At 38.5% G+C, this 21,135-nt stretch overlaps 1 protein-coding gene across 4 annotated transcripts; it reads right to left on the reverse strand.

Moving 5' to 3' along the window:
* Positions 1-5,494: 5,494 nt before the first annotated feature.
* On the reverse strand, positions 5,495-20,686 carry LOC106094518 (cystathionine beta-synthase). 4 transcript variants are annotated; one of them, XM_013261738.2, is made up of 6 exons: positions 20,598-20,686; positions 12,407-12,562; positions 12,233-12,339; positions 6,171-7,209; positions 5,811-5,998; positions 5,495-5,731 (listed from the first exon to the last, which is right to left on the reverse strand). In XM_013261738.2, exons 2-6 carry the CDS (start codon positions 12,520-12,522, stop codon positions 5,631-5,633), a joined length of 1,551 nt encoding a protein of 516 aa, XP_013117192.1. In that variant the 5' UTR covers positions 12,523-12,562; positions 20,598-20,686; the 3' UTR covers positions 5,495-5,630. The 4 variants fall into 4 exon arrangements, with proteins under 4 accessions (XP_013117192.1, XP_013117193.1, XP_013117195.1 ...); XM_013261739.2 differs by lacking the exon at positions 20,598-20,686 and adding an exon at positions 20,446-20,548; XM_013261741.2 differs by lacking the exon at positions 20,598-20,686 and adding an exon at positions 12,795-12,818.
* Positions 20,687-21,135: the final 449 nt, after the last annotated feature.

Below are 21,135 nucleotides of genomic sequence, written 5' to 3' on the forward strand. Positions count from 1 at the left end.
CTTGGTATAACTTTTTCAATTCTATAAGAGATATATCAAGTTATTGACCGATACGGTATGTGAAAAATTTCAGCCAAATAAGAAAAAACGGCGCCCTCTAAAAGCCACGTGCAAAATTTCAACCAAATCGGATTAGAATTGGGCACTCTAGAAGCTCAACCGATATCGGTTTATATAGCGGCTATACCTGGTTATGTAATAATTTAAACCATACTAGGCACATTTGTTGGAAGTCACACCAAAACGACATATGCTAAATTTCAAACAAATTGGATAAGAATTGCTCCCCATAGAAGCACAAGAAATCTTATAGGGAGATCGGTTTATATGGCGGCTATATCAGGCTATGGACTGATTAAGACCTTCCTTGGCGCAGTTTGTGGAAGTCATACCTCAACGATATGTGCAAAATTACAGCCAAATCGTATAAGGATGGCGCCCTCTAAAAGCTTAAGAAGTCTAATCGGGAGATCGGTCTATATGGCACCTATATCAGGTTATGAACCGATTTCAACCATACTTAGCACAATTATTGGAAACACAAAAGCACAAGACACTACGTGCGTAATTTTAACCAAATCAGATTGGGCACTCTAGAAGCTCATGAAATCTTATTGGGAGATCGGTTTGTATGGCCATTCTTGTTGTTGGAAGTCATACCAAAACGACATAGCAAAATTTCAGCCATATCGGATAAGAATTGCGCCCTCTAGAAACGCAAGAAGTCAAGACCCAAGAGCGGTTTATATGGCAGCTATATCAAAATATGGTCTAATATCGCCCATTTAAAATCCCAAACGATAGCGACAGCCGAGAGCCCAACCGATAGCAAGAGAGAGAGACAGGGTTGTCGAGCGTGGCTAATGTGGTAATGTATCATAGAGGCGTTTTCGCAATTAATACGATTCAAATACAACATACCAATGGACGGCCCTTGAAGCCATCACACATAACATGGTTGAAAAGTCTTCTAAACAAAGACGAAAGGCGTGGGTTAAGTCAACAACAGTGCATCCATGAAGTTAATTCAATTTTTGGCGATGAAGCTCCATCAAGGACCAGTGTATATCGATGGTATGGTGAATTCAACCGAGGTCGTAGTTCACTCCAAGACGAATTTCGTGAAGGTCGTTGTTGTTCCAAAAACCCTTGCTGCTGTGCCCTAACTGATATTGCAAGATCGTCATGTAAACTATCGTGATATTGGAACAACCATAGGCATTAGTGGGACCAGCATACATTCAATATTGCCTGAACATTTCACCGTCAAAACACAAATCCAACAAAAGTTGCTCGCGCACGAAACCCTTCAAAGCTAATGATCGCCTGTTTTTTTTTCGGAAAAACTGTGCATGTTGCAATCGTACAACAAGAACAACGCAGAACATGGGCTCATACAACTACGTTTTAAACAAAGTCTAATGTTTTTCACAAAAGTAGTTTACTTGGCGAAAATTTCACTTATGTGAAATCATTTTTTTTGCGTGTATGCAGATGATGTTAAACTCTTTGAAATCACTCAAACTGAATCAGAACAACAGAATATAAACAAATTTAAACATATTTCGTTTTACAGATTGAGTTATCTAACCACATATGGCAAAAGCTTTAATTTTTTGGTGTGCTTTTGATGTATTTTACTTGGTTAAAGTTCACATCGAAAACATTCAAATTTGTTGATTTATTTGGACTTCAGGTCCTTGATTAAAAGACAAAGGTTTTTTTGTACAATACTTTCAATCCTTAAAATTTCTGTTTATTCTTGTTTATTCTCGATATTTTGACCAACAGTGCTGGTCATCATCCGGAGATCTAGGATCATACATATCTCTACATATTCAAAGTTGGACTTGTGTCCGGTAAGTGCACACAGCTCACTGTGCACTAGTGCGGTTTTTTGCTCAGTCTGTTTGTTTACTAATTTGATGTCCAATATGTGTCCAGATAATCATGTCTTTAGCTTAGTCCCGATGGGGCCAATGTATGTCTTTTGGCATGAATGGATCCCATATCCTTGCCAATTTTTTTGGGTAGCCTATATTCCGTCTTGTCCTCTTTGGCGATTTTTGATTTTGTCTTATCATATACATAGTTGTCCAATGGTATCTCTATATAAATGGTTCGCCCCTTGAGACTGTGGAATTCATCATGGGTCTTGGCTTCTTGTTAGATCAAATTCTAAACTACAGCTCGCTCAAATATATTTTTGATGGCCAATACATCTTATTGTTCTTTAGGATTCGCAAAGTGTTAGAGCAAAGAGTTTGTGGATCTGGAGTATGGTTCAATAATTTGGTGTCCTTATTACAAATCTACTGCAATTCAATTGAGTCGGTGTAAAAACAGTTCGTGCTATTCTGCTTGCGCAGACGTAACAGGAAATATAATATATAACCACCCTTCACTGAACCAAATTTGTTATTCAAAACAGCAAAAATGATTGCTAAAATAGCAGTTTTTGTCTGCTGAAGAGCTAGCAAACTATCGATAATTGCAACATTCGACATTTCTAATAATAAATATCGATAGTATCGATACTATCGTTAATTTCCCATCACCCATCAAAGGTAAATAAAACCTCAGCTAAAGGAAAGTAAAAAGAGATAAAGGAAAATTTTTCAAAAAAACCCATTAAAATCAGAAAAATGCATGAAATCTTTATTTGAATCGATAGTACGGTCCATATAATTTAATGTTTGAAGATTGTTTCATGCAATTGTTGACCGTGCCTGCGCCTCAATGTTGGCATACTCTTTCCAACATTTCTACCGGTATCTCACGAATAAATGCTTCAATGTTGTCTTCCAATGCGTCAATTTCGTCGAAGCGGGTTGGTATGGATAGACATGTGCTTTAACATAGCCCCACAAAAAATAGTCTAAAAGCGTTTAATCGCACGATCTAGGCGGTAAATTGACCGGTCCCGAACGTGAAATAAAATGTTCACCGAACTCGCTTCTTAACAAGTCCATTGTTACGCGTGCTGTGTGGCATGTGGCACCGTCTTGTTGAAATCGCAAATCAGACTCTTGCATTTTGGGCAAAAAAAAGTTGGATCATCTCACGATAGAGCTCTCCATTCACAGTTATGTTACGATTCGCATTTTTTTTTTTTTGAAGAAGTATGGTCCAATGATGCCACCAACCCATAAACTGCACCAAACTGTGAATTTTGCTGGATGCATTGGTAGCTCTTGTAATGCTTCTGGCTGATCTTCACTCCAAAATCGAAATGTCTGTTTATTTACGTATCCATTGGGCCAAAAATGAGCTTCCTCGCTGAACAGAAGAAGCGCACTATGGACTTTCTTAACAGAGCACACATTTTGATAGTAAAACTCAATAATTCGCAAGCATTGTTCGTTTGTAAGACGCTTCATGGTTTAATTATAGACCAAACTGAAGATGTTTGCCATTGAAACAAAACACTACCAACCAGTTTTGCCAAAAAGATAATAGCTAAAAAATCACCCTTTACAAGCAATATAAATGCACAGACCAAATAAAACCAACTTTAATAAAGCCAGTTGGAGAGAGAAATCATTGTACAAAATTTTAGCCCAATTGGATGAAAATTGCGACCTCTATGGGCGCAAAGTATCTTATAGGCTACATTCAGTACCGGATCGCTTATTTTTGTTCAACTGCAAAAAGTTCAAATTTACGAATGGTATCGATAGGGTAAAAATCAATCGACATCCGAACAATAAATAACATACCGACAGTGCAATCTACATTTTGCCAGCTCTACGCTGAACCTCAATTTTATATTAAATATACTAAATGGAAAGCGGAATACCGAGTTTCTTTTGGAGCACATTTACTTAAACATACCGTTGAGACCAACACGGAATTTTGAATTTCTTCATGATGAATACATGAAAGAATATAAAAACAAAACAAAAAAACAACTAAAAGCGTGCTAAGTTCGGCCGGGCCGAATCTTATATACCCTCCACCATGGATCGCATAATACTTGCGCCCTCTAGAGGCTCAAGAAGTCAAGATTCTAGAACTGTTTATATGGCAGATATTTCAGGTTATGGGCCGATTTAAATGGGAGTCATAACAAAATACGTCATGCAAAATTTCATTCAAATCGGATAAGAATTGCTCTCTGTAGATCGATTTATATGGCTGCTATATCAGGTTATAGACCGATTTGAGTCATACTTAGTGCAGTAGTTGGAAGTCATGACAAACTACTTCATGCTAAATTTTACCCAAATCGGATAATACTTGCGCCTTCTAGAGGCTCAAGAAATCAAGACCCCAGATCGGTATATATGACAGCTATATCAGGTTAAAGACCGATTTCAACCGTACTTAGCAAAGTTGTTGGAAGTCATAACAACACACCTCATGCAAAATTTCAGCCAAATGCGATAAGAATTGCGCCCTCTAGTAGCTCAAGAAGTCAAGACCCCAGATTGGTTTATATAACAGCTGTATCATGACCGATTTCAACCATACTTAGCACAGTTGTTAGAAGTCATAGCAAACCCCTTCCCTTCAGCCAAAACGGATAAGAATTGCGTCCTCTAGTGGCTTAAGAAGTAAAGATCTAAGATCGGTTTATATGGCAGCCATATCAAAACATGGACCCATATGGCCCATTTACAATCCCAACCGACCTACACTAATGAGAAGTATTTGTGCAAAATTTCAAGCGGCTAGCTTTACTCCTTTGAAAGTTAGCGTGCTTTCGACAGACGGACGGACATGTCAAAGCAGCCAAACTTAAAGCTTTTAGGAACCGAACAAGGATCGTGAGACCGGTTTACATGAGAGCTATATCAGATTAAAGACCCATTTAGAACGTACTTGGCACAGTTGTTGGAAGTCATTACAGAACACTATGTGCAAAATTGAGGCTCCAGCGGTTCAAATCGGGAGATCGGTTTGTATGGGAACTATATCTAAATATGAACCGATATGGGCCATTTGATAACCCAAACGACCTACATCAATATTAGGTATCTGTGCAAAATCAAGCTGCTAGCTTTAGGCGTTCGATGGCTAAATTGACTCAGAACGTCGAGACGATCTAGAATATGTATACTTTATGGGGTCTTTGACGAATACGAGTATTTCGAGGTGTTACACACGGAATGACTAGATCTGTATACCCCAATTCCATGGTGATGGGTATAACAACGACCTTGAGCTTGAATTCAAATAAATATTTGAATAATGTTTTCGCACATCAATTTCAATTCAATTCACACATTAATTTGAACACAATTTATCTAGGCACGGGAAAACTAAGAGCAGCACACAGGCCGGAACTTTGAATTCTAAAATGTGTTTGATTTCTTTGTTATCACGAGAAGCTTAGCTGGGAGCTCGTCCACAGGTTACGGATAGTGGAATAGCTGTAATTGCAGTCGCGGACAATCAGCGGCATCGAATGGAGAGTCGAACTTGCTCCCCTATAAGAGCTTGACGAGGATCGCCAGCTCCACTTGCAAACGTGGCTACAACAACAATATAATTAATATAAAATTCTTTATTGTAATTATTATTATGTAGGACAATTTGTGTTAAATATCAACGATGAACATGTGTGCATTCAATTTATGCACACACGTCTGCATACATAATTTAGGCATTTGTATGCACATGCATATCTAATGGTTACCATTTACACCATTCTGAGTTTGTTTTCCTGCGGCAATGAAACTCATGACATCAAGTTTTGTGGCTATACCTTTAAAGATATCCTTTCCATCTGAAAGCAAATTCATAACTTAGTTACACAAAACGAAAAAAATGGAAGAAATTGATTTCAGGACATGTGTAGTACATACCTTCTTGGTCAACAATTAACACACTGGGATCAACTTCCAAAACACGCGCCAATTTACCCAATATGGCTGAGGATGGCATACGAATAACGCGCTTGTTGATAGCCTTCAAAGCCAAGTCACTGGGTTGGCGGTTCATGCTAACCATTTGATTGATCAAAGTCTCCTGACCCACAGTACCCAAAATGGAACTGAAATTGTTATGTAGGAAATTAAGGAGATATGATGAGTTTAAGTATGGGAGAGTGCAATCTAGATGGGATGCGTAAATATTAAACTCAAGCAGGAACGTGCTAATTGATTAGTGTATCAGGGTAATGTTTGGACCTATTTCGTGTGTTTTTATTTCATATCTTAACATACCCATCGTCTTCATCCAACATAGCAATCTGATTCAGATTGTTCTTTTTCATAACGTCAATGGCATGCGAAAATGTCACATCCGACTTCACAGATATCGGTGCACCAACTTTCAAATCTTTGATTGGAATGTTCCACCACCAGTGTTGATGCTCATTGACGACATCCTTGAAGTCGCGTGCCTCCATCCAGTTGTCCGATACGAATTTGGTCATGTAATTGCGAATGCCATCGGGTAAGATGACAACACAGCGTTGACCCTCCTTCAGGGTTTTGGCGAATTTCAGGGCCGCACTCATAGCACCTCCAGATGAGCCACCACACAGCAAACCTTCTTCGGCATTCAAACGGCGGCTCATGGGGAAACAGTCCTTGTCGCCGATTTTTGTCCACACATCGACCACCGAATGATCCATGACTGTGGGTATAAAATCATATCCAATACCTTCCACCTCATAGAATTGTACATCAGATTGGTTCAATTCTTTGGGACGAGCCAAAATCGAACCGTACGGATCAACGCCAACAATTTGGCATGAGGGTAGTTCCTCTTTAATTTTACGAGCAACACCCGAAATAGTTCCAGCAGTACCAGCGCTGCAGACAATCATGTCCACCTTATTGTCCAATTGCCAAAGGATTTCGGCAGCAGTGCCGTCGTAGTGGGCCAAAGGATTTCCTGCGTTACGATATTGATCCAGAACAATGGAGTCGGGAATTTCTTTTTGCAGACGTTGGGCTACACAAATCAAGCCCTCGGGTGAATCGTAGGCAGCCTCTGTGGGTGTACGAATGATTTTGGCACCTAGGGCACGTAGGGCTGAAACTTTCTCATTGGACATTTTTTCGGGCATAACAATCAGACATTTGTAGCCCTTGACGGCACAGGCCATGGCCAAACCAATGCCTGTGTTACCCGATGTAGGCTCGATAATGGTGCAGCCGGGTTTAAGAAGACCCATCTCTTCGGCATCTTGAACCATGCGATAGCCAATGCGATCTTTGACTGAACCACCTGGATTAAGGAATTCACATTTGGCATCTGAAATGCGAAAAAAATAAAAATAACAAAACTCGGTGTTAGAGTTGCAATCTAAACACAGGCAAATCTTATTATGCATTTGATCGTTTCTATTTTAAAAAAGTAAAAAGGTATTAAGTTCGGCCGGGTCGGTGGAAAATCCATAATTTATGCACCCATAGCAATACCTTCCTATATCGAAATATGATTCGATTTTTACCAAATTTAGCATGGACATTGAGTGGTCTAATAAATACAAGTCACTGTTTAAATTTTGTAGAACAAAATATGGGTCTTTTTGGCAGCTATATGCAATTATAGACCGATCTGAACCATATAGGACGCGGATGTCGAAAAGCCTAAAATAAGTCACTGTGTCAAATTTCAGCGAAATCGGATAATAAATGTGTCTTTTATGGGGCCAAGACATTAAATCGAGAGATCGGTCTATATGGCAGTTATATCCAAATCTGGACTGATGTGAATCAAATTGAAAAAAAGATGTCGAAGGGCCTTACACATCGTCCCAAATTTCGGCAAAATCGGACAATAAATGGCCCTTTTATGGGCCCAAGACTTTAAATCGAGAGATCGATCTATTCGGCAGCTACGAGGGTTGCCTTTTATATTTCGGGATTGGACAACCCTTGTGTGGCAATCTGCCAACTGACAGCTCTATTGTAAAGCTTAACATTTTTGAGATTATACGTACTCAGAACATTTTTACACACGAGCGCTGTTTGTGTTGCTTACAGTAACTTAAAAGATTCATCTCGCCCAAAAAATAGAATTAAATCGTGAACATTTTCGTGCGATTATTTTTCACAACTTTTGACGTGGATTAACTCATCAACAATGTATCGATGAACTTTATTAAATTTTTGGCGATGAAGCTCCATCAAGGACCAGTGTTTATCGATGGTATGGTGAATTCAACCGAGGCCAAAGTTCACTCTAAGACGAGTTTCGTGAAGGTCGTCCAAAATCAGTTGTTGTTCCTAAAACCATTGATGTTATGCGCCAACTGATATTGCAAGATCGTTATGTCAAGACCTATCGTGAGATTGGAAAAACCTTAAGCACTTGGCCGTCAAAAACATTTGCTCACGTTGGATCCCACACAATTTGGCAATCGCTCAAAAAAAGACTCGTGTCGATTTGGAGAAAGAAATGCTGCAAAAATACGATCGCGGTGCTTCTAAACACGTCTATGACATCGTGACAGGTAATGAATCGTGGATTTACGCGTATGAGTCCGAAAGTAAACAGCAGTCGACTGTATGGGTGTTTCAATAAAAGTTGCTCGCGCACGAAACACTTCCAAGCAAATGATCGCCTGTTTTTTTCGGAAAAACTGGACATGTCGTAATCGTGCCACTAGAACAACACAGAACAGTCAATTCTGAGTGGTACACAACCATTTGTTTGCCAGTTGTCTTCCAAGAAATAAGGAAAACCAATCGTCGAAGACGGATCACTTTTCACCACGACAATGCATTTTTTAGCACTCAAAACATCGATTCGATGAGTCATCCAAGTCCTGACTTGGCAACGAATGACTTCTTTTTATTCCCGTATAGTAAGAAATTAAATGAGAGGTCAACGTTTTTCGACACCTGAAGAAGCAGTTGATGCATTCAGAATGCATGTTTTGGAGATACCTCAATCAAAGTGGCAAAAGTACTTCGAAAGTTGGTTCAAAAGCATGCAATGTATAGATCTTAATGGGGAATATTTTGAAAAAATAAAAATAAAGCGATTTTCGGTGATTAATATTTGGTTTCGTTCTCTAATCCCGAAATATAAAAGGCAACCCTCGCATATTCAAATCTGGATCGATCTGGGCCATAACACAACTCCCGGTCCCAAATTTCAACGAAATCGGACAATAAATGCGTCATTTATGGGCCCAAGGCCTAAAATCGGTAGATCGGTATATATCGCAACTTTATCCAAATCTGAACCGATATGAACCAAATTGAAAAAAAAGATGTCGAAGGGCCTTGCATAACTCACTGTCCCGAATATCGACGAAATCGGACAATAATTGCGCCTTTTATGGAGCCAAGACCTTAAATCGAGAGATCGTTCTATATGGCAGCTACATCCAAATTTTTACCGATCTAGGCCAAATCGAAGAAGAAAGTCTAGTAACCTTACACAACTCACTGCCCAAAATTTCAGAAAAATCGGACAATAAAAGTGGCTTTTATGGGTCTAAGACCTTAAATCGACAGATCGGTCTATATGACGGCTATATCAAGATATAGTCCGATATAGCCCATCTTCCAACTTAACCTGCCTATGGAAAAAAATGAATATGTGCAAAGTTTCAGCCAAATATCTCTATTTTTAAAGACTGACGGACAGATCGACGAACGGACAGGCGGACGGACAGACACGGCTAGATAGTTTTAGATTTGTACGACGATCAAAAATATAATCGTCATCCTTCGGGTCTAGTGTATCATATCCGTCGGTCTGACCGGCCCACAGTTTCATGGCATATTAATTGTCCTATTTAAGCATAGATTAATGCTTATATGAAATCTACGCACGCGGATAAATCCACTACCATTCACATGTGAGCCTGTTTTATGGCATCTCAAAAAATTCCAATTGTAATCTTAAAACCAATATTGTGCAATCTCACGGTCGCCAGATTTTTTTTAAAAAGATTACCAAGATTTAAAAAAATCACCAATTAAATGTTTCTCCTCAAAAGTAAAAGATTTACTGGTTAAAGTTTTTTTTTTAATAAAAATTAGGTTTTATGGCCATGATCAAAGGATTGGTGTATGTTCATTTTGTCTTTGTAAGTCATAAAAACACTACGTCCAAAATTTTAGCTAAATCCGATAACAATTTCGGCTTTCAGCCAATCAAAATGTCAAATTTAGAGAGATTTGTATGGAAGCTTTATCAGGTTACAAATCGATTTGGAACGCTCTTGGTACATTTGTTAAAAAAATTCTATGTGCAAGCTTTCAGCCCAATCGGATAACAATTGCGGATTCTACGGATACAGAAGTCAAGTCGGGACACTTCTCTATATGAAAGCTCTATCCATTTGCAAATTGCCCGAAATTTTGAGGAGATAGGTTCATTCGTTCGACCACTATTGTGATTTCGCGGACGGACGGACAAGGCTAGATTGACTTGCTATGGTGGTGGGTATAAAAAAAGAGTTATCTTAGTATATTGGATGCCAATACCTTAACCGACCTTAAATTGTTGCAAATATTTCCAGCTTTTGTACGATGGTCTATGCCTCCTGATGGACTAAAGTCTATGTCATATTCATGTATTTTTTTTTAAGAAAGTAAATGCATTTTTAATAAAACTTAGAATGAACTTTAATCAAATATACTTTTTTTACACTTTCTTTCTAAAGCAAGATAAAAGTAACAGCTGATAACTGACAGAAGAAAGAATGCAATTACAGAGTCACAAGCTGTGAAAAAATTTGTCAACGCCGACTGTATGAAAAATCCCCAATTACTTTTTGGGCAACCCTAATTTCTTCATTCTGTTTGTAACTACTCAAAATATTCGTCTGAGACCCCATAAAGTATATATATTCTTGATCGTCGCGATATTTTATGTCGATCTAGCCATGTCCGTCCGTCCGTCTGTCTGTCGAAAGCACGCTAACTTTCGAAGGAGTAAAGCTAGCCGCCTGAAATTTAGCACAAATACTTCTTATTAGTGTACGTCGGTTGGGATTGTAAATGGGCCATATCGGTCCATGTTTTGATATAGCTGTCATATAAACCGATCTTGGGTTTGATTTCTTGAGCCTCTAGAGGTTTCTTATCCAATTGGAATGAAATTGTGCACGACGTGTTTTGTCATGATATCCAACAACTGTGCCAAGTATGGCGCAAATCGGTTAATAACCTGATATAGCTGCCATATAAACCGATCTTGGGTCTTGACTTCTTGAGCCTCTAGAGGGCGGAATTCTTGTCCGATTGGAATGAAATTTTGCACGACGTCTTTTGTTATGATATCCAACAAGCGTGCCAAGTATGGTGCAAATCGGTTCATAACCTGATATAGCTGCCATATAAACCGGTCTTGGGTCTTGACTTCTTGAGTCTCTAGGGAGCGCAATTATTATCCGATTGGAATGAATTTTTGCACGACGTGTTTCGCTATGACTTCCAATAAGTGTGCCAAGTATGGTATAAATCGGTACATAACCTGCTATAGCTGTCATATAAACCGATTTGGGGACTTGACTTCTTGAGCTTCTAGAGGGCGCAATTCCTATCCGATTTAGCTGAAATTTTGCATGACGTATTTTGTTATAACTTTCAACAACTGTGCCAAATAAGGTTCAAATCACTTCATAACCTGATATAGCTGCCATATAAACCGATCTTGGATCTTGACTTCTTGAGCCTCTAGAGGTCGGAATTATTATCCGATTTGCCTGAAATTTTGTACGAGTGATCCTCTCATGGCCATAAACATACGTGTTTATTATGATCTGAAGCGGTCTATAGCCTGATACAGCTCCCATATAAATCGATCTCTCTATTTTACTTCTTGAGCCCCCCAAGAGTGCTATTCTTATTCGAATTGGGTGACATTTTACACAGGTCGCCAACATATAATTTAATTGTGGTCCGAACCGGACCATATCTTGATATCGCTCTAATAGTAGATCAAATATTTTGTTTTATCCTTTTTTGCCTAAGAAGAGATGCCGGGAAAAGAACTCGACAAATGGGATCCATGGTGGAGGGTATATAAGATTCGGTCCGGAGGAACTTAGCACGCTTTTACTTGTTAATTTTTCTTTCTAAATTTCTCAACATTTTTTCTGTTTGTAATAACGCTTATTTGGACTCGTGCTGATTGTAATCAATTCACAAATATGAAAAGTCAATATTGAACAAGATTTTAGAGAATGGTTGTGAACATTTTAACTGATGATACGCGAATAGTGTATTGTTCTAGAAATAGAACCGCGAGGGAATTGTGCAAGGCTTTTGTAGGAACTCTGTAAACATTGCTTGTAGTTAGTTTTACTTACACATTTCACATTTGATACCCTCCGACTTAGGTATGTGGTTCAATTTGACCAAAGGTGTGCAGCCAATAACCTCCAAAATATTTGGGGTGATCTTTTGGCGATGAGCTCTGAAATTAAAGAAATTAGCTTTGATGTATACCATTTTTGTCCTTTATTGCATAACTTTCTTCTTACATGCCACGCTGAGTGTGTACAGTCTTCTCTTTGGTGCCCAACTTCCATGGACATTTTGATGGTTTTCCAGGATCAATGAAATCCTTAGGTCTTTCATAGGTTTTGGGGGCAGGCATTTTTGTATAATTTTTTTTGGCTAATAAAAAATCACAAGACCTATGAAGATGTAAAAAAAAGTGCAATGTAAAATTATAGAAATTAAGTTTTTTTCTTTTTAATTTAACTAGAAACGAACACTTGAGCACTTGTCCGATGTGAATATAAAACTGATTTAATTTCTCTGATAGTATCTCTATTATTTGCTATTTCGTTATCAGTTAGTTTGCAAGCCCCCTGTGACCGTGGTTTTTGGCAAAACAACCAAACGTTTGAGGCTTTCTCTACTCACTCTTATCGGCAATTTTGGTTGAACCTTCTAATCTATGATTTTTAAATGTTTGCGTTAATTGATAAATTCCTTGAGAAAACCTCTGCTCGGGCTTAATTCGTAGTTCGTCATAAGTAGGAAAAACGTCAATAAAGAAGATTTTTGATTTTAAATAACTGATACGAAATATTTATAATTGTACTATAACAAATAGTACGTCACGCTTGGGAGTCCCAGAGCGAGACTATAATACAATAGGTTCCTCATGGTAGATATTACCTTTAAAAGACACGTGTAAGCAGTTTATTCAAGTCGTTAGACACACTTAATGATTTATTTGTTCTTGAGTGGTGCAAATTTTGGTATATTAAGGAAAACAGGGCGGTATGAAGTTTGGCTCCTGGAAATAACACCCCAAAACCAAAATGAAAATATGGCCCAAACAAATATGCCCCAAACAACAAAACTGCTAGTCCCATTTTCGGCTTTTTGGGGCCTTTTTTATGCAGCTTTTGGGGCTGATTTGGGGTTTCCTCGAGTAAATCTAAACTTTCCAATTAAATTGGAGGGTAAATAACATTGGGCACATTTTCATTTTACTTTGGGGTCTAATTTAACCATTTTGGGGCTCAACTATATTTAATTTACTGTAAAAAAATCGAGCGATTTTGGCTTTAAAAAAAAAAATAATTTTTCCAATAGATCGCGAGATTTTTATGCCCTCTACCAAGATGGGGGTTTACTAATTTCCTCATCGAAGTATAGATCGGAGATCCAACAGGGTATATATTTTCTTGATCGTCTTGCCCTTTCGAGTTGATTTGTGCTTCACCATAGAATGGGGTATACTAATTTCGTCATTCCGTTTTCAACACACCGAAATATATATCTGAGATCCAACAGGGTATATATTTTCTTGATCATCTTGTGGTTTTATGTTGATTTCTCCTTGTCCGTCTGCCCGTGGAAAGCACTGCAACTTTCGAAGGAGTAAAGCTAGGTGCTTGAAATTTTGCACAAATACTTTCTATTAGTGTAGGTCAGTTGGTATTGTAAATGGATTCATGTTTTGATATACATAGCTGCCATATAAATCGATCTCGTATCTTGCCTTTTTCAGCATATAGAGGGCGCAACTCTTACCCGATTTGGCTGAAATCGAGCATGTGGTGATTTGTTTTGACTTCCAATAACCGATTTTGGAACTATATTTCTTGAGCCTCTATAAGGCGCAATTCTTATCCGATTTGGCTGACATTTTGCATTAGATGTTTCAAGAATGGTTCAAATCGGTTTATAACCTGATGCAGCTGCCATATAAACGGATCTTCAGATTTGACTTCTTGAGCCTCTAGAAGGGGCAATTAAGCCCACGATTTGCCTGAAAATCTCCACCCAAAATTTTGCTATGGCTTCCAATAGCCATACCAAGTATGGTCAAAATAGCTTTGTAATCCGATACAGCTGCCATATAAGTCAATCGCCATTTGATTTCCACTACGGCTTGTTGTTGAGGGTTTTTTTGAACCAATACCATGACATTTGGTAATGCTACCAGTGTAAATATAAGGATTTTAGTAATAGAACTGGCCTAAACAGCTTTGCAAATGGGGTTTCCGCACTGAATAGAAGGGACATAGTAAAGATAATACGGTTAAGACTCGGGCATACTGACATCTTTTGAAAATACCGAAAAACGGCATTTGCAACTGCGATTTAAATAGTAACCTGAACCTTACACTTACACTTTCTTAGAGACTGCTCAAAATTTCCACACCTAAGATTTCGAATTATTTGAGAGAACAATCCGATTACCTACTTAAACTCACTTTCATCTCCTGAAATACTAACCTAAACTAAGACCCTAAATAGAAAGATCGGTCTATATGACAGCTATATCTAAATATGTTTCGATCTCTACCAAATTCTGGTCGGATGATGGAATGCTTGCAATAACTGGATAGTTCGAATTTCAACGAAATCGGGTAATAAATGTAGCTTTTACGGGCTCACACAGTCCGATCTGGACTTTCCAGTTAAGCCAATGGAGGTCTTGTTCAACAGCAACTTTCAAATTTCAACTAAATCGGATAATAAATTAGGCTTTTATAGGCTTAAGATCACAACTAACTGTTCCCAATTTCAGGCAAAATCGGTTAATAAACGCTGCAGTTATAGGCTAAAGGCCCAGATCGGTGTATATGCTAGCTATATCTAAATATGGCCCGATTTGACTATATTCTACAACTCAAAGTTTGAAATTTCAGCAAAAATGGGTAAAGATGCGGTTTTTATGGGCTTAAGGCCCCAAATCGGCAGATCGGTTTATATGCCAGCTATTTCTAAATATGGTCAGATCTGAACCATATTCGGATTGGATAAAGGGAGGCTTAACACTTTTCATTGTTTAAAATTTGAGCAAAATCGGACCATATATGCGGATTTTTATGGGCTTAAGACCCTAAATCGGCCTATCGGTCTACATTACAGCTATATGTATATATATATGGCCCATTTGCCGAGCATCTGCATGAATTTGGAAGACTGCATAGCACAACAACTGCTCTGCATGCCATCACCGCACACATTTGCCTTGGTTTCAATCAGCCCAGGCCATGTGATAGGACGGTCCTCGTGGCACTCGACCTATCAAAGGTATTCGACACGGTCAGCCATGCCAAACTCTTTGAGGACATCGTCAATACGTCCCTCCAGTGAGGCAGAAACGCTGGGTTGCGAATTATCTGTGTGGTCGCCAGTCGTAGAGTAAAACCCAAGGCGAGGTGATATCTCCGGCACTGTTTAACCTCTACCTATCTTTCATTCCACCACTTCCTGACGGCATAGAGATCGTATTATATGCGGACGATTGTACGACCATCGCATCTGGTCTCCACCCGTCGATTACATCTGCAATAGGTTAAACATCTACCTCAACGAACTTGTCTCTTATTTCGCTGCAAGAAATTTGAAGATATCTGCCACCAAATCGATTAGACAGTGAACTGTCATTACGGACACAATGAATGAGAAGTCTGTTGTAGCCAGTGACAGCAAAGCGGTAGACCTCTTCAAGTCTAGATTAGGCCACATAGTTTTGGAATGCTCCTGATGTACGTATTTAAATTTGGTTTAACAAATCGAAAAATGGTGGGTATTGACGAGTAGACTATGAATATGCAATTTAATAAAATGAGTCTGGGTGGATCTTTGGAGATCTTGAACAGTGTACTCTATAGTTGCAGTTTTGCGGATAAAAATAAACCCTAGGCCTATGATGTAGCGGAGCGGAGTGGAGTGGAGCGTGAAGCAAACCTATTTTTGTCAGAGCGGGATTAGGGTTTTAATCTTATAAATTTTAAACAGTGCACAGCGCCTCACATTGTTCGAAATGAGCATAGTCCAGATCGCACCAAATTTGGATATGGCTGCTATATAGACCTTTCTACCGATTTTGGGGTTTAAGCGCAAAAAAGCTGCATTTTCATATTACGCTAAAATTTAGAGCAATGAGTTGGACAATTCCCTTTGTCCGAACTAAATTTGGTACAGATCGCACCATACTTTGATAAACATTTGGAACATGGAGTTGCACTAGGCCATCCGATATCCGAACCGCGTATAATCGATTTCAGACCATGTTTGGATATAGGTGCCATGCGGACCGATCTGCAGATCTGGGATCTTCAGCCATAAAATCCTCATTTATAACCTGTTTTTCTTGAAGTTTTAAACTATGACTTATATACACTTCTCGGATCATATTCAGTTCAGGTACCGACCCATTCTTGGACATTCATATATCAAGGGAGATTTTTTAGCTATTATCTTTTTGGGTATACTGGTTCAAACAGCTCAAGCCCGTTTCGAGTTTTTTTTCACTGTCAAACATCTTCAGTTTGATCTATGATTTAACCATGAATGATGTTAAGAAAGTACATCGCGCGCTTCTTCTGTTCAGCGACGAAGCCAATTTTTGGCTCAATGCGTACGTAAATAAGCCGAATTGTCGATTTTGGAGTGACGATCAGCCAGAAGCATTGCAAGTGCTACCAATGCATCCAGAAAAAGTCATCATTGGACCGTGCTTCTTCAAAGATGACGCGAATCGTAACGTAACAGTGAATGGTAAGCGCTATCGTGAGATGATATCCAACTTTTTTTTGCCCAAAATGCAAGAGTTTGACTTGCATGACCTGTGGTTTCAAAAAGACGGTACCACATGCCACACAGCACGTGTAACAATGAACTTATTGAGAGACGAGTTCGGTAAACATTTTATTTCATTTTCGGGACCGCTGAATTGGCTGCCTAGATTATGCGATTTAACGCCTTTGGACTAATTTTTGTGGGGCTTTGTTAAAGCTCATGTCTATCCAGAAAAGCCAGCAACAATTGACGCATTTGGAAGATAAGCTGAAGCATTTATTCGTAAGATACCGGCCGAAATGTTGGAAAGAGTATGCCAAAATTGAACTATGCGAATGGACCATTTGAGGCGGAGTCAGGTCAACATTTGCATGAAATACTCTTCAAACATTAAATTATATGGACCGTATTATCGATTCAAATAAAGATTTCATGCATTTTCTGAATTTTATGCGTTTTTTTTTTTTGAAAAACTTTCCTATAGCTGTTAAAATATCACCGTTTATATAGTTGGTTTTTAATAAAGTAGGATAATAAATATATCCATGTTGGTGGGTACCAGAGGTTAGGCACGGCTGAACTTAATGCGTTTTAACTTGTTTTTTTTTTTTTTAATTTGGTTAGGAATTGCTTCCGGTATATGTTTAAGAAGTAAAGTTGGATGATCTGTTTGTATAGAAGCAATAGACGTGGATTCTGACCATACTTGGCATCAAATAATAATTGCGCCCTCTAGACGCTTATGGAGTAAAACCGGGAGGTCGGATTATATGGGAGTTGGAAGTGTTAGGAGAAATTATGCAAAATAATACCCAAATTAGATAAAAATTGCGCCCTATAAAGGCATAAGACTTACAATCGGGAGATCAGTATATATGGGTGCTATAAACGGTTATGGGCCGGTTTGCAAAATTTCGGCAAATATAAAAGAATGGCTCAAGAAATCAATTCAGGAGATCGGTTTGTATGGGGGCTTTATTAGGATATAGTCCGATATAGACGGCGATCAAGAATACATATAATCGGAGTTGAATATTGATTGATGTTGTTAACGTAATGACAAGAATAAAAAGTCAAGTTAAAAGCAAAGGAGCGGAAAAATTTTGCCGCAGCGGGAGTAGAGTGGAGCGGTTCGGTTGGGCCGAATCTTATATACCCTCCACCATGGACCGAATTTGTCGAGCTCTTTTCTCGGTATCTGTTTTTAGGCAAACAAAGGATAAAAGAAAAGAATTGCTATGCAATTGGGGCTATATCAAGTTATAATCCGATTCGGACCATTATTGAACTGAATATTGGAGATCATAGTAGAAGTCATTGTGTAAAATTTCAGCCAATTCGAATAAGAATTGTCTTTAGAAAATTGGTTTATATGGGAGCTGTATCAGGCTATAGATCGTTTCAGACCATATTTGATACGTATGTTGAGGGTCATGGGAGAAGCCGTTGTACAAAATTTCAGGCTAATCGGATAAGAATGCGCCCTCTAGAGGCTCAAGAAGTCAAGATTCAAGATCGGTTTATATGACAGCTATATCAGGATATTGACCGATTTCGACCATATTTGGCAAATTTGTTGGAAGTCATAACAAAACAAATTTTGCAAATTTTGCCCATGAAAATTCTACTAAGGAACAGGGACAAACTTCTTACCTATCAATGAGTGCAGTCCGATTCAAGTTTAAGCTCAATGATAAGGGGCCTCATTTTTATAGCCGAGTCCAAACGGAGTGCCGCAGTGCGACACCACTTTGGAGAGAAGTTTTACATGGCATAGTACCTCACAAATATTGCCAGCTTTGGGAGGAGAAAGCCACAGCTGAACATTTTTTCTGACGGTCTTGCCAGGATTTGAAGCCAGGCGTTCAGCGTCATAGGCGGACATGCTAATCTCTGGGCTATGGTGGCCTCCTGTCATAACAAAACACGTCGTGCAAAATTTCAGCCTAATCGGATAAGAATTGTGCCCTCTAGTGGCTCAATAAGTCAAGATTCAAGATCGTTGTATAAGACAGCTATATCAGGTTATGTATCGATTTCAACCATACTTAGCGGAGTTGTTGGAAGTCATAACAAAACAGGTCGTGCAAAATTTCAGCCTAATCGGATAAGAATTGTGCCCTCTAGTGGCTCAATAAGTCAAGATTCAAGATCGTTGTATAAGACAGCTATATCAGGTTATGTATCGATTTCAACCATACTTAGCGGAGTTGTTGGAAATCATAACAAAACAGGTCGTGCAAAATTTCAGCCTAATCCGATAAGAATTGTGCTCTCTAGTGGCTCAATAAGTCAAGATTCTAGATCGTTGTATATGACAGCTATATCAGGTTATGTATCGATTTCAACAATACTTAGCGGAGTTGTTGGAAATCATAACAAAACAGGTCGTGCAAGATTTCAGCCAAACCGGATGAGAATTGCGCCTTCTAAGTCAAGTTCCAAAATATATGGTAGCTATATCAAAACCTGGACCGATATGACCCATTTATAATCCTAACCGACCTACACTAATAAAAATATTTGTGCAAAATTTCAATCGGCTAGCTTTACTCCTGCGAAAGTTAGTGTGCTTTCGACAGACAGAGGGACGGAGGGACATGGCTAGATCGACTTAAAATATCATGACGATTAAAAATATATAAACTTTATGTGGCCTTGGACGAATATTTCGACGAGTTTCAAACAGAATGACGAAATTAGTATACCCCCATGGTGGTGGAGAGTATAAAAAGTGACCCGCTCGGGATCTCTGGTTTCTATTCGAACTGATGTTACGAACTTTAGTACGAAACTATAATATGGTGACATTGTCTTTATCATTTGCATTTCAGATATAAATTGCTCTATGGACCACTGGGAAGCATAACAACAAAATAGAATGTTTAAAGCACAATTGGATGCAGAGGATGTTATAAAGGAGCACTCTTAATTAATTATAATAGCCCTGTTTTTATACCCATGTATATGTATATATCAGTGAAGGCACACACAAACTTGCAGTAAATATATATTACATTTATCTCCAGGATTGCCATGAATGGTTTGTTCACCAATTAGCACGGCTAACTATAGAACTACATCTATTGTGAAGGGCAGAGTGAATTTTAAACCAATTGTTTTCTTGAAGTAATAATTAAAACAACCACTTATTGTTGGAAAATGTTGATAAATATAAGGCAAACACGTTTTGTGTTTGAAAAATTCTTTGTATTCATGCGTAGCGACGAAGACAACAACATGTACACATAAATAGGCACCAAGAGATCTCTATAGCTAATGAATTATGGATGGAGAACCGTTGACACAGTAGTAGAATCTACACAAAAACACATGCTCCAAACAACACAAAAAGCTAAAGTACATATATACACTGACACTCGACGATTGCAACCACATGTTTCACTGGGTGTTGTGAGAGAGGTCCTTCAACTTGACAACACATGCCTTTTTAGAACAAGAGTTTGAAGAACTCCGCTTTTTATTTTTGCTTATAATAGGTAGACAATTGTATGTGCCTCACCACTTGCCAAAGATAACAATTCAGCTCCTCTTTTTTAGTTATCTACAATAGTTGTAGAAAACACACACAAACATGCAGGTAAGTGAAAGATCCCATCAATCTTTTTATATATCTTTTTTAATTAAAGACGTTGGAACTTGACAAACACTTACTCATACACACTTTGGCGACACCGGAAGATGGCCTCCCCACTTCAATCAGAGTTTTATTGCTACTGACTGCCTCAGAACCTACCGCACCATTTATAACCTCTTCGCTGCCTAAGTAAACATACCTACCTACATATGTATGTATTTCTCATGAATATAGAAATTGATTTTAAATGAGTTTTGTGTTTCTCCCGGCATTTTCATCTTCTCTCTGCCGGTTTTAGTTTTTGCTTTCGCTCTTTCGTTGCGAACCCCCACTGCGCCAACAAAATTGCCGCCTGTTCTTTTATACACCATTTCGATTTCATACACAGTTACATATTTCCTGCGAACTTCTATTAACAGACATTTATTATTACGAATATATCAAATACTGATACCTCATTAAAATTTAGCACTGTGATAAAAGTCACCCTATTTTATATTGTAATATGTAATATTAGTTTTCCTCTTCGATCCACCTGTCAGTTGATTGAAGGGCTCCAATTGGAATATTATGACTAGAGCTAAAGGACGGTTTTTGTAACTCTTTTTGGGGCTC

Source organism: Stomoxys calcitrans, chromosome 4 (assembly GCF_963082655.1).
Source record: "Stomoxys calcitrans chromosome 4, idStoCalc2.1, whole genome shotgun sequence".
Lineage (NCBI taxonomy): Eukaryota > Metazoa > Arthropoda > Insecta > Diptera > Muscidae > Stomoxys > Stomoxys calcitrans.